General features: G+C 41.1%; 1 protein-coding gene across 1 annotated transcript in view; it reads left to right on the top strand.

The window, feature by feature from the left end:
- THSD4 (thrombospondin type 1 domain containing 4) overlaps window positions 1–14,322 on the top strand; it is an 894,854-nt gene that overhangs the window by 413,703 nt on the left and 466,829 nt on the right. The window contains exon 7 of the mRNA XM_040342787.1: window positions 8,576–8,712. Coding sequence (XP_040198721.1) covers window positions 8,576–8,712 — 137 coding nt within the window. The remainder of the gene's footprint in view (window positions 1–8,575; window positions 8,713–14,322) is intronic.

The following is a 14,322-nucleotide window of genomic DNA, read 5'->3' as shown; positions in this document are numbered from 1 at the left end:
CCTTCACAAGTAAAATATGTCCCCAGACAGGAAAGGAGGGAAATGTTCTCTTATGCCCTGTACACACGATCAGATGGACCGTTTTCATCGGACAAACCGATCGTGTGTGGGCCCCATCGTTTTTTTTCCCATCGGTGGAAAAACTTAAAACCTGTTTAAAAATTATCTGAAGGTTAAAAAAACGATAGAAAAAAACAATCGTCTGTGGGGAAATCCATCGGTCAAAAATCCACGCATGCTCAGAATCAAGTCGACGCATTCTCGGAAGCATTGAACTTATTTTTTCTCAGCACTTCGTTGTGTTTTACGTCACCGCGTTGGACACGATCAGATTTTTAACTGATGGTGTGTAGGCAAGACTGATGAAAGTCAGCTTCATCGGATATCTGATGAAAAAATCCATCTGACCGATCGTGTGTACAGGGCATAAGGGTTCTTTCAGACAAGATGAAAAGTGATTCTTTGTGGAATGCTTTTTAGAGGGCAGTGAGCAGTGGCCGTCAGGCATCCAGAAGGCAGCGTTGGTGCCTCCTGACACCTGCTTTTTTATTTTTTACTTTGTTTATTTTTTTTTAAAGCCAAATGGCAATTTTAGATTGGGGGTTTGCACTGCAACTGTGATCTGAGCATTCAGCTTTTGGTTGCGGTGAGGTCCCATTAAACTCACTGGGCGAGTTTGACAGGCGGTACCACCTGTCAAACTTCACAGCCTGATTTAAAAATGCTTCAACTGTGGCATCTGTCATGCTGCATTGTGACAGTTTGGGTGGGTGTTCATTGCCCCCCAGCCGCTCATCTGAAGAAGCCCTAGGAGAAACACAGACAGAATTTAAATGTTTTTTTTTTCTTTTTTAAGGGAAGTAGGGAAATCACTGTCAGTTTTTTAATGCTGTATGTTTCCCTGTTGTAGATGTTTCCTTTCTTGTCTGTTAAAACATCCCCAGAACCGAAAGTGAGGGGCAATCTCTCTAATGAAGCCCCAGAAAGAAGTAAAACCTGACAGGGGTTCTAACCTTTCCCTGTTCTAAATAAAAAAGTTTTGCATATAGATGTATTTTAAAGATTTGAGAGAACTCCATATTTTTGATTAGTTTAGACAGTTTTAAAATGTTTAATATAATCCAATACTATTTATATCTTCAGTTGTGTGTATACCTGGCTTATAAACTTGTGTAGCAAGACACATTATTCTTGATCATAGCTGGTTTCTGCAGTCGTTATTATGTATAGTAGTGACATCTTGTGGTAAAGTTGCATAACTGCACTTATTACTTGTATGATATCCATTTGTTTTGGTAGCAGTAGTTTACAATACTTATTATGGTCAATTTACTAAACTGCGTCCACTGCTATTTCATTACTGGACATTATCTGCTTATTTTTATTATTGCTAGTGTGATTTTTTTATTCTTCAAAGATACTAATATTTTATTTTTATTTTTAATTACTGCATTCTTATATGATCAGCTTTTGTTTTATTTTGTATGTTAGCTTTGATTCATAAAAAAACAATCACAATGGATTTCTGTCCTTGAAATAATGCTCTGATGCTACTGATGTATATTAACTACTTGCTTACTGGGCACATATACCCCCCCTCCTGCCCAGGTGAAATTTCAGCTTCCGGCACTGCGTCGCTTTAACTGACAATTGCGCGGTCGTGCGACGTGGCTCCCAAACAAAATTGACGTGCTTTTTTCCCCACAAGTAGAGCTTTCTTTTGGTGGTATTTGATCACCTCTGCGGTTTTTATTTTTTGCGCTATAAACAAAAAAGAGCGACAATTTTGAAAAAAAATACAGTATTTTTTACTTGTTGCTATAATAAATAGCCCAATTTTTTTTAAAAAAACATTTTTTTTTCTCAGTTTAGGCCGATACATATTCTTCTACATATTTTTGGTAAAAACAAAAAAAATCGCACTAAGCGACTGGTTTGCGCAAAAGTTATAGCGCCTACAAAATAGGGGACAGAATTATTATTTTGTATTATTATTTTTTTTACTAGTAATGGCGGCGATCTGCGATTTTTATTGGGACTGCGACATTATAGCGGACACATCGGACACTTTTGACACATTTTTGGCACCATTCACATTTATACTGCAATCAGTGCTATAAATATGCACTAATTACTGTATAAATGTGACTGGCATTGAAGGGGTTAACACTAGGGGGTGAGGAAGGGGTTAAATGTATTTCCTATATAGTGTTATAACTGTGGGGGAAGGGGGGTGACTGGGGAGGTGACCGATCTGTGTCCCTATGTACAGGAGACACAGATCGGTCTCCTCTCTCCCTGACAGGACGCTGTCATTGTGAGAGCCGGCAATGAGAAATGATCTCATATGTTTACATATGAGATCATCTCTCATTGGCCGCACAGATCGCCTACCAAACGGCCAATCGGCCGTTCACGGCGATCTGTGATTGGCTGTGTCCAAGGGACACGGCCAGCACAGAAGTTCCTCGCTGCGCGCTCGGGAACGCGCGCGGGGAGCGAGGAAAGGGGCGGCCGTAAAAAGACGGCGTCCCAGAGAAGTAGAGCCACCCTGCGGCTGTATATAGTCGTACGGCCGTCGGGAAGTGGTTAAGAAAATCAGAAATTGTGGCCATTTGAGGTTTGGGACAGAATTCTGATAACAAACCAATCAAAGAACAATAAAGGCTTTCAGTGGTTAAATAGCCATTTTATTTGAAAACAATATGGTTTCCACTGCTACCGTATGTTATATTTTTACATGCGAATTGAGAATTTTTTTGTTTGAGATAAAATAATAAACACAGTTGCAATAACTTGTTCATCTTAGTGAATTGACCCCTATTGTTTAGTACAAACGACTCTGCTCTGTGACCATTCAAGTCTTGCTGAGCGTGTGTTTGTGAAAAATGTTTCTGTAAAGTATACTCAAAGCAGATATGTCAATTTCTGGGTAGATGCATATACAGTGCCTTGAATTATTCATACCCCTTGAATTTCTCCATATTTTGTCATGTTACAACCAAAAATGTAAATATATGTTTTTGAGATTTTATACAATAGACCAACACAAAGTGGCACATAATTGTGTAGTGGAAGGAAAATGATAAATGATTTTCTAATTATTTTACAAATATCTGAAAAGTGTGCCGTTCATTTGTATTCAGTCCCTTTTACTCTGATACCCCTAACTAAAATCTAGTGGAACCAATAGCCTTCAGAAGTCACCTAATTAGTAAATAGAGTCCATTTGTGTGTAATTTTATTTCAGTATAAATAAAGATGTTCTGTGAAGCCCTCAGAGGTTTGTTAGAGAACCTTAGTGAACAAACAGCATCACGAAAGCCAAGAGATAAAGTTGTGGAGAAGTTTAAAGCAGGGTTAGGTTATAAGAAAAAATCTCCAGCTTTGAACATCTCTGGTCAATCCATCATCCAAAAATGCAAAGAGTATGGCACAACTGCAACCTACCAAGACATGGCTGTCCACCTAACCTGACAGGCCAGGCAAAGAAAGCATTAATCAGAGAAGCAGCCAATAGGCCCATGGTAACTCTGGAGGATCTGCAGAGATCCACAGCCCAGGTGGGAGAATCTGTCCACAGGACAATTATTAGTTGTGCACTCCACAAATCTGCCCTTTATAGAAGAGTGGCAAGAAAGCCATTGCTGAAAGAAAGCCATAAGAAGTCCAGTTTGCAGTTTGTGAGCAAGCCATGTGGAAGAAGGTGCTCTGGTCACATCAGAGCAAAAATGAACTTTTTGGCCTAAAAGCAAAACGCTATGTGTGGTGGAAAACTAACATTGCACATCACCCTGAACACATCATCCCCACTGTGCATTATGATGGTGGCAGCATTATATTGTGGGGATGCTTTTCTTCCCCAGGGACAGGGAAGCTGTTCAGAGTTAATGGGAAAATGGATGGAGTCAAATACAGGGCAATCTTAGATAAAAACCTGTTAGAGTCTGCAAAAGACCGAACAATGACCCTAAACATACAGCCAGAGCTACAATGGAATGGTTTAGATCAAGAGCACATTCATATGTTAGAATGTCCCAGTCAAAGTCCAGACCAAGATCCAGTTGAGAATCTGTGACAAGACTTGAAAATTGTTGTTCACAGACGCTCTCCATCCAATCTGTAGGAGCTTGAGCTATTTTGCAAAGAAGAATGGGCAAAAATGTCACTCTCTAGAGGAGCAAAGCTGGTAGAGACATCCCCATAAAGACTTGCAGCTGTAATTGCAGAAAAAGGTGGTTCTACAAAGTATTGACTCAGAGGGGCTGAATAAAAACCAACGCCACACTTTTCACATATGTATTTGTAAAAAGAATATAAAACCATTTATCATTTTCCTTCCACTTTACAATTATGTGCCACTTTGTGTTGGTCTATCACATACAATCCCAATAAAATGCATTTGTGTTTTTGGTTGTAACCTGACAAAATGTGGGAAATTTTAAGCGGTATGAATACTTTTTCAAGGCACTGTAGACTTAGTCACCTTCTGGTTTCTTAAACTCAACTGACAGTCTCAGAAGGCAGAACTCATCCATAAGGGGGATTGTTTGTAGCCAAAATCCAGAGAGAAGCCTTAAGTGCCGTACACATGATCGGAATTTCCGATGGAAAAAGTCTGCCAAACTTTTTCCATCAGAAATTCCGACCATGTGTATGCCCCATCTGAGTTTTTCCATCGGATATTCCGTGGAATTCCATAGGAGTTTAGATAGAGAACATGTTCTCTTTTACTCCGATGGAATTCCGTCAGGAATTTCCGATATGAGTTTGGCCGGGCAAAAGCCTGATCATGTGTACGGGGCATTAGGTGACAACGTTGCTCCTCCATAGATATAGAATAGTGAGTGCGCGTTGTCCCTATAGGAAAAGAAGTGTGTTACTGCCAGAATCGCCAAGTAAAGAAAAAAGACATGAGGAAAGAAAATGACTTCTACCATCACATAAGATGGTAAACCAATATATAATAGATTTTTGTTTTAGGACACACGTTAAAGTGGAGTATACCCTTACATACTGTGTACCCAGTGAAGGGACTATCATCAGATGATACACAGAGATAGAACAAATCCTACATAAGTTGTATCTGTCTATCTAAATTCTTCTCTTCTATGGGGCAGATCCACATAGAAATAAATGGGCGCAGCGTATGGGAGATACGCTACGCCGCTGTAACTTACTTTTGGCCGGTTTGAATCCCCGCTGTAAGTTACGGCGGCGTAGTGTATCTCTGGTGGCGGAATTCAAATCGGGGATTAGGGGGCGTGTTTCATTTAAATAAAGCGTGTCCCCACGCCGAATGAACTGCGCATGCGCTGTCCCAAAATTTCTCGCCGTGCATTGCGCTAAATGACGTCGTAGCTAATTTGCATACTCGACGCGGAAAACGACACGAACGCCACCCAGCGGACGCCAAAGAATTGCATCTTAGATCCGAAGGCGTACGAAGACGTACACCTGTCGGATCTAACCCAGATGCCGTCGTATCTTGGTTTGAGGATTCAAACCAAAGATACGACGCGGGTAATTTGAAAGTACGCCGGCGTATCAGTAGATACGCCGGCGTACTCTCTCTGTGGATCTGCCCCACTATATCCATTCAAAGTTCTGAATTTATAAGCTTTTCTGAGAGTTCAGAAAAAAGGGGAATGGAGATCTGAAGTCACACTCTGCACAGCTCAGTAAGGAGAGCTCTTCACACAGCATACATGAACAGAGCTGAGGCTGTCAATCTGCTGGAGGTCCCTCCCCGTCACCTTTTTACTCTTGGCTGTTAGCAGAGGAATGAAGCAGCAGACAGAAATTACACTTGGATTGAGACACACTATAGAGGTATATGCTTTGTCCATATTGCTTGTCTAAGGTTTACAACCACTTTAAATGAACCACTTAAGGACCGCCGCATGACTATATACGTCGACAGAATGGGCACATGGACGCATATATATACGTCCTCTTTAAGAGCCCAGCGCACTTGCGACCTGGTCCGCTGCTCCGTGACCGCGCCCGCAGGACCCACAGACAAGATCGCCGCTGGTGTCCCGCGATTGGGTCACAGGAGCTGAAGAACGGGGAGAGGTGAATGTAAGCAAACCTTCCCTGTTCTTCTCTGTGGCAGTGTCAGTGATCGTCTGTTCCCTGATTTAGGGAACGACGATCAGTGACATCACACATCCAGCCCCGTCCCCCTACAGTAAGAAACACACATGAGGTCACACTTAACCCCTTCCATGCCATTGTCATTTTCAGTTATCAGTGCATTTTTATAGCACTTTTTGCTGTGAAAATGACAATGGGGCAGATTCAGGTACCGTTGCGCACTCCTTACGGAGGCGCAGCGTCCCGTTTTTGCCCTGCGCCCCGCAAATTATTTGCGCTACGCTTCATTCACGAAGCAGTAGCCGCGTAATTTGCGTGGGCGCTCCTCAAAAATGCCCGGTGTAAGGGCGCGGAATTTAAATGATCCCGTAGGGGGCGTGGATCATTTAAATTAGGCGCGTTCCTGCGCCGAACGTAGTGCGCATGCTCCGTCGGGAAACTTTCCCAACGTGCATTGCGGCAAATGACGTCGCAAGGACGTCATTTGCTTCAAAGTGAACGTGAATGGCGTCCAGCGCCATTCACGATTCACTTACGCAAACAACGTAAAATTTAAACTTCACAACGCTGGAACGAAGGGTATACGTAGCATTGGCTGCCCCTGCTATTAGCAGGAGCAGCCTTACGCGAAACCCGACGTACGCAAACGACGTAAACTGCGTACGCAGGGCTCGCGTAGGGTTGTGAATCAGCGTTAGTATGCAATTTGCATACTATACGCTGACCACAACGGGAACGCCCCCTAGCGGCCAACGTAAGAATGCAGCCTACGATATGACTGGCATAAGAGCCTTATGCTAGTCATATCTTAGGCTGCTGTCGGCATAACGAGGTTCCTGAATCAGGAGCATTCAAAACGCCGGCGCAAGTAAGCAATAGTGCTGCGTAACTATGGGTGCGCAGACGCAATTGCTTCTTGAATCTGGGCCAATGGTCTCAAAAATGTGTCAAAAGTGTCCAATGTGCCCGCCATATTGTCGCAGTCATGAAAAAAATCGCTGATTGCCGCCATTAGTAGTAAAAAAAATATATTCATAAAAATGCCATAAAACTATCCCCTATTTTGTAAACACTATAAATTTTGCGCAAACCAATCGATAAACGCTTATTGCAATTTTTTTACCAAAAATAGGTAGAAGAATACGTATCGGCCTAAACTGAGGAAAAAAAATAAAATGTTATATCTTTTTTGGGGATATTTATTATAGCAAAAAGTAAAAAAAAATATAGAATTTTTTTCAAAATTGTTGCTCTATTTTTGTTTATAGCATAAAAACCACAGAGGTGATCAAATGCCACCAAAAGAAAGCTCTATTTGTGGGAAAAAAAATATTGTGCTGAAAATTCCCCCTCGGCTTATACTCGAGTCACCATTCTGCGCCCGATCTCCCGGACTTTGGGGACCCGGTACCGACCAAACTTGGCACACATATAGCCACACTCTTCCTCTACAAGTGTGCAAAGTTTGTTGTCCGGGGGACCTACGGCCGGTGAGCATTGATTTTCCAAAATCGGCACCCCTTCCATAGACTCCCATGTTAAACGATAATTTCTCCGGTAACTTTGGGGACCCGGTACCAGCCAGCCGTAGGTCCCCTGGATGCCAAACTTGGCACACATATAGCCCAAAGTTTGCTGTCTGGGGGACCTACGACCGGGGAGAAATGATTTTTCAAACACGGGCACCCCTTTTATATACTCTCATGTTAAACGTAAGTCTAGTCATGGACACAGTGAGTCACGGGCACAGTGAGGCATGGGCACAGTGAGGCACGGTGAGGCATGGACACAGTGAGGCATGGGCACAGTGAGGCATGGGCACAGTGAGGCATGGGCACAGTGAGGCATGAGCACAGTGAGGCATGGGCACAGTGAGGCGTTGACACAGTGAGGCATGGGCACAGTGAGGCATGCACATGGACACAGTGAGGCACAGTGAGGCATGCAGATGGACACCCTAGGCTTATACTTGACTCAATAAGTTTTCCCATTTTTTGGTGGTAAAATTAGGTGTCTCGGCTTATATTCGGGTTGGCTTATACTCGAGTATATACGGTAATTAAAAATTGCCAAGCTGCAATAAATTCCATTTTTGTTTTTGGGTGCCTTTACCAGTTTGTTTTTCCTCTAAGTCAGGGATCTCCAAGCTACAGTCCTCCAGCTGTTGGGGAACTACACGTTCCATGAGACATTATACAACTCTGACATTCACAGACATGACTAGGCATTAATGGGAATTCTAGTTCCTGAACAACTGAAGGGCCGTAGTTTAAAGACCCCTGCTCTAAGTGATTGACTCCTGTATTTTCTAGGTAAGTGACATGATTGGAGCTGAGTGCATATTTCTAAAGTGGAAATGAATGGGTTAAGCAGAAGGAGTGACCATGACTATGATAACATTGGATATGGGAAGCAGGACTGATTGCTTTGTCAACAATTGCAACAGTAATGTGTCAAAAAAGTTTTTGCTTTTCAGGGAAAGGGGAGCTAAAGTGTGAGCTGACATGCCGAGCAATGGGCTACAGATTCTACGTCAGGCAAGCTGAAAAAGTAATCGATGGAACTCCGTGTGATCTAAATGGAACCACTGTTTGCGTAGCTGGTCAGTGCAAGGTAGGCAAAGCATTGCTTCTTGTTATCAAGCCAAGCATTTTCATTATTAAGGTTTGGAGTTCTCCTAGAACTTTCTATACACATGATTTTATTTTTGATGTCACTTTTGTTTTGTGTAAATGAATGCCTTCTGTTAAATTATTTACTTTCAGCCTTTGGTTTTTTACAAAGTGCATAGCGTTTGGAGAAAATAATCAGATGAGAGTGAGAGATTACATTTTTTTCAGGTTTTGTTTTTATTTTATTTCTTACCGGTGAATATAATTATCAGTAGATGACGTCAGCTAGTTTGAGCTTTTGTACACTGAATATTTATATATGTCTAACTCATCATTTCTTGCTCCACCCAGGGGCGGTCTTGCTGGTCTTCATATATGTATTTCCATGTCACGCTGACACATGTGTAGTGATGCAAGAGGTGATGACAAAGTCTTGTTAAAATGCATGTTGCCTGCAGCTCTGGTTGTTGATCATGATGTGGAAAGTCAGATGGTTGTTGTTTTGAGGCAGCAGTTTAGACAGAAATTGCATTGACCCTACACGGTTATTTATTATCTTTTTTTGTGGAAATGAATTGAAAATCTTGTATGTCAGCTGAATCTGAGCATAATATTTATTTTATTATAGCTGTCTGTATTTATTCTTTAAACTTGCATGCAAAAAAAAAAAAAATGTCAGAGAAACACAACTTAAAGAATATATTTCATATTCTTGACATGAAAAAGTTTCCTGTTCTCTTTGTATTGACCATGCTAGGCATGATAGCACAGTAAGTTCTCTGGCTGTGCTGGAACTCAGCCTTTTCTCCAATTAATAGACTTGTGTTGTCACCATCCTTACAGCCATTCACTGGCAAGGCAAGAGTACAGCTGTTTCTCCTTCCCTAGCTCTCTGAGCTCCTTATGCAACTGAGAACAGAGGGTATATGATCACTTATACAAAAGGGGGGAAAGGAATATATTTTTTTATATGTATACACACGTTTTACCTTTCATTTCTATTGCACATGGAATGGATTGTTTTACAAGGGGGTTTCATATACTTTAAAGCAGCATTAAAGCCGAAATAAAAATGATAATACATTTCTGTTTACCATTCATTAAATGTAATTCATTTAAATGTATTAAATGTGATTCATTTCTGAAGGTTGTTTTCTTTATGTTATCCTGTTAATCCAGCCTGTAACACACTTCCCATTCCTAGGGTGACTGCATTCTAGTGGGGGAGCAGAGTAGCTACCCTTGGACAGCAGCATTGTCTATCTGTGGAGAGGGTAGTGTTATATGTACTAACAGATTTAGATAGACTTAACTAACAAATTAAAAGTGACTCCAGCTCTCCTGGACTTGCCTTGCTAGTTGGCGGGCGCTTTTCCACTCTACTCTGCCTCTTCTTTCCACCTTCTACCGTTACGCCCTGCTGCTTTTCTTTCCTCTTTCATCTCCTCACACCTCCGGTCTTTTCTTCTTCCTCTCCCAATCCTTTCCCCCTTTTCCTCTAGGAGATGTCTTCTTCGTTACCCTTTCCCCTTTGTAGGCACCCCTTCCCCCTAGTCCTCACCCAGTCGTAAGCTATCTTGACCAGATACTGTGAAAATCTCTGTACTTAACCCGCCTCGTGAGTCCAATGTCTGGGCCTGTTGGCCATCGGGATGCTCGGCCTCCCGAACAGCTGTGAAAGGAAAAGGTTTATTGTATACGTTACTGTTGATTTTGGGTCGTGCAAGCCATAATCCTCTGCCTCCTCTGCCTTGTACATAGATATTATCTTAATTACGCGCCATTATGCTGTGCCTTACTTACTGTGTATAGCCGGGTTATCTGTTATGCTTAACACACCATACGACCCCTCTTGATCCTACTGCCCATTTTTTTTTCTTTGTTATGTATCTTGGCAAATTGTATTGACTGTTAATTGCACTATCTTTGAAAATAAAAGAATTACAAAAAAGAAAGTGACTCCAGCTAACACTTTTACACTCTTTTAACCTCCCTGGCGGTATGATTCTGTCTGGAATTACGTACCAAAAGCGGTACAATTATTTTGCAAGGAAATTTGGCGTTTTATACTGTAGGCCTGTAATTTTTAGAAATAACTCACTTAAATCTGACCAAACAAGAGTCTTGTAGGCATCCCGGGTATGATTTTTTTTTTTAAAACAAAATTATAAATTATAATATAATAAATAATTATAAATAATTATAACAAATAATAATATAATTATAATAAAAATTATTCAATAATGTAATCAACTCAAAATCACTGAAATTTGCTCAGTTGCAGAATTTCCCCGCAAATCGCTATCGCACATTTCTGCAAGTGATTATAATTTATTATCGCTGTTTTCTAGCTGATCTAAAACCATTTTTGACATAAAGGGACACTTTTGGACAATCTACAGTTTTTAGGCAGAGACTGTGAATCGAGCGAGGAGGTCCCGCTCGCTCACACAGCGGGGTGGCATCGCTGGATCCAGGGACAAGGTGAGTAACTTGCCTGTGGATCCAGCGAAAGGTAAGCCGCGCCGCTGCACACTCTGCACGTCCACCCCGAGCGTGACTCGGGGTTACCGATCCTAACATGGAAAACCAACCCCGAGTCACGCTCGGGTTTACCGCCAGGGAGGTTAAGCAGTTACAGCAACAGTTCTGTTTGCTTTTTAGAACAAATATTTTACATAAATGATAAAACCTTGACCATTGTAAATGACCAAAGCTTGTCTCTATCTTCTAACTTCTACTTTTGCTTGACAGCTTGCTCTGTTAAAAGAATAGCCAGATCAACAGGTGAAAATTAAAAAAAAAGGAAAGGAAAGGAATGCAGCCACCACATCTAAGATTTTTTCTTTACATTTCTGTTTTTGGGTTTAATACCACTTTAACTTGCGTATCATTACTTGTCCCCCTCTGATGGTAGCTGAAAAGCACTACAAAATACATCTGTTTTGAGCAAGAGTCCCAGATGGTTCATTGGTGGTAGAGCTTGCTTCCTTTAGTTGCTGACTGTGACTCCCTCATTGCTGGCTCACATTGAAGTGTGTTGCATTTGCATAAATTAATTGAAGATTTTACAGTTTACTCAGAGACCCAAGAGGGTGAAAATCAGCATACTAGCTGCTATGTATTTGAAATATGAATCTTTATCTGACATGTTCTGTTTGGTACAGGTTCTTCTTTTTAAATAACAACTGTGCAAAGTCCTTACTTAAAAAAGAAAGAAGTTTAAAGCCCTCAGTGTTATAGAAAGTTAACTCTCTTTTCCTAAAGCATATGTGTAGGCAGATATAAATAAATCTAATGTAATTCATGTATGTATTCTTAAATCTATCAAAATCCTTTAAATGTATTTGAAATAAAACCATGGCATGTCTTTATATTACACACAATCCAAAATATCCAGAAGGGCCTACAAACCTCCTTTTATATGTATTTTTTCTATATACTACTCTGGAGACCAAAAGCAAAAAAAAATAAAAAATAAAACCACTGCTAAATAGACTACCATGGAGAACCCAACATAAATACCAAATAATTGTTTTTATAACTTATTTAATATAGTTAACTCACAGTCATAAAGTCACAAATGCATGCAGTTTGAAGACTGTGTACCGTGCACAGTTAACTCTTTGCCCAAAGCAAATGTGTCAGCAGATTGAAATTAATCCAATGTATCTTTTAAGTTTAGTTATTTATTAGTTATGTATTCTTTGAAATTTAAAAATCCTTAAATGCAGTTTAAGTAGAACCTTGGTGTGTCTTTATATTGCTGTCTTATAATCTCCTTAATACATTTTAAGTATATTTGGAGCTGGCTGATAGGGGAACAGAGAGCCAACCTCTTCAATCTGCTGCTGCTCATTTACTATCCATTCATGGGCTGGGGTGGTTCGGCCTGATAACATAGAGCCAATTATGCTACATAAAGTTAAAGACAATGGGCCAGATTCACGTATAATCGCCGCATCTCTGCGCCGGCGTAACATATCTCATTTACGTTACGCCGCCGCAAGTTTTACGGGCAAGTGCTTGATTCACAAAGCACTTGCCTGTAAAAGTTGCGGCGGCATAGCGTAAATCCTCTGGCGCAAGCCCACCTAATTCAAATGATCCGGGTAGAGGGCGTGGATCATTTAAATTAGGCGCGTTCCTGCGCCGATAGTACTGCGCATGCGCCGTCCCTAAAATTTCCTGACATGCATTGCACTAAATGATGTCGCAAGAACGTCATTGGTTTCAACGTTAACGTAAATGGCGTCCAGCGCCATTCACGGACGACTTATGCAAACGACGTTAAATTTTCAAATTTCGACGCGGGAACGACGGCCATACTTAACATTGGCTACGCCACCTAGGGGGCAGCTTTATCTTTACGCCGCGTATCTCTTATGGAAACGGTGTAAATTTACTGCGACGGGCAAGCGTTCGTTCGTGAATCGGCACAACAACTCATTCGCATATTCTACGCCGACCGCAATGGAATCGCCACCTAGCGGCCGGCCTAGGATTGCAGCCTAAGATCCAATGGTGTAAGTCACTTACACCTGTCGGATCTTAGGGAGATCTATGCGTAACCTGATTCTATAAATCAGGCGCATAGATATGACCGTCGGATCTCAGAGATATGACGGCGTATCAGGAGATACGCCGTCGTATCTCTTTATGAATCCGGCCCAATACCTACATTTTAATTGTATTTTCTTTCATATGTATGTATTTCTTCTGGCGTGTTTGTGAATGTCAATGGCCTTTTTCTTGAAGTAGCTGGGTATGTCAGGCTTCGCTGGTTCTCATAGTTCCTGCTTACTCTGAAACAGGATAATGTTTTAAAAATTTTTTTTTTTTTTTTTTTTTGTTTCACAAAAAAAAAATTCTTTGATCTTCTCCACCAGTGATTAGAATCAGCCTGAGCTGTTTCCATAAGGAAGATGTAGCTGTAAATATTTCAGCAAATAACAGTAAGAAAATCACTGGCACATGCTTGGCTTTCCCTTACATTCTCCTCGTAAAGTAAATGTTTTATGTAGTCTACTTAGTATATCCACATTCTGCCATAGTGAATTTGTTGGAATGGTGGCTTTCCATCAACACAGTCATTATTTGAAAGTCTGTGTCAGGAGCTGAGAGAATGGACATTAAAAAAGAAAAAAAAATGTGATGTAGCATCTGGATTACCTATGTAAACAATGGAAATACAGTAAAGGGAATGTATATGTTATGGGACATGATCTCTGTGATCACAGGATAACATCTACAAGCTCTGTTTATGCTCTGCATTCACCTACACCAATATCACAAGTATCTCCAACCCCCCTAATTGCTGACACACTATCAGTATAGTTATAGAAGAGAAAATAGGCAGAGAAATAAACATAATTTGGAGATTTGGAGGAGGCTGAGAACATTAGATGGTAGTTTTTTGAGTTAAGAATACATACTTAAATATAATATTATTTGTGTAAACCAGAGTTTGGTGTCACTTTAAGGGTCTTTTCACACCTTTTGCATTTTGGATGGAAAACTGCATGCCTCACTGTGCCTCACTGTGTCTATGTGCATGCCTCACTGTGCCCATGCCTCACTGTGTCCATGCCTCACTATGTCCATGCCTCAC

This window comes from Rana temporaria, chromosome 3 (genome assembly GCF_905171775.1).
Source record: "Rana temporaria chromosome 3, aRanTem1.1, whole genome shotgun sequence".
Lineage (NCBI taxonomy): Eukaryota > Metazoa > Chordata > Amphibia > Anura > Ranidae > Rana > Rana temporaria.
The sequence above is the reverse complement of the archived record's forward strand: the minus strand, read 5'-3'. Positions and strand labels throughout refer to the sequence as shown.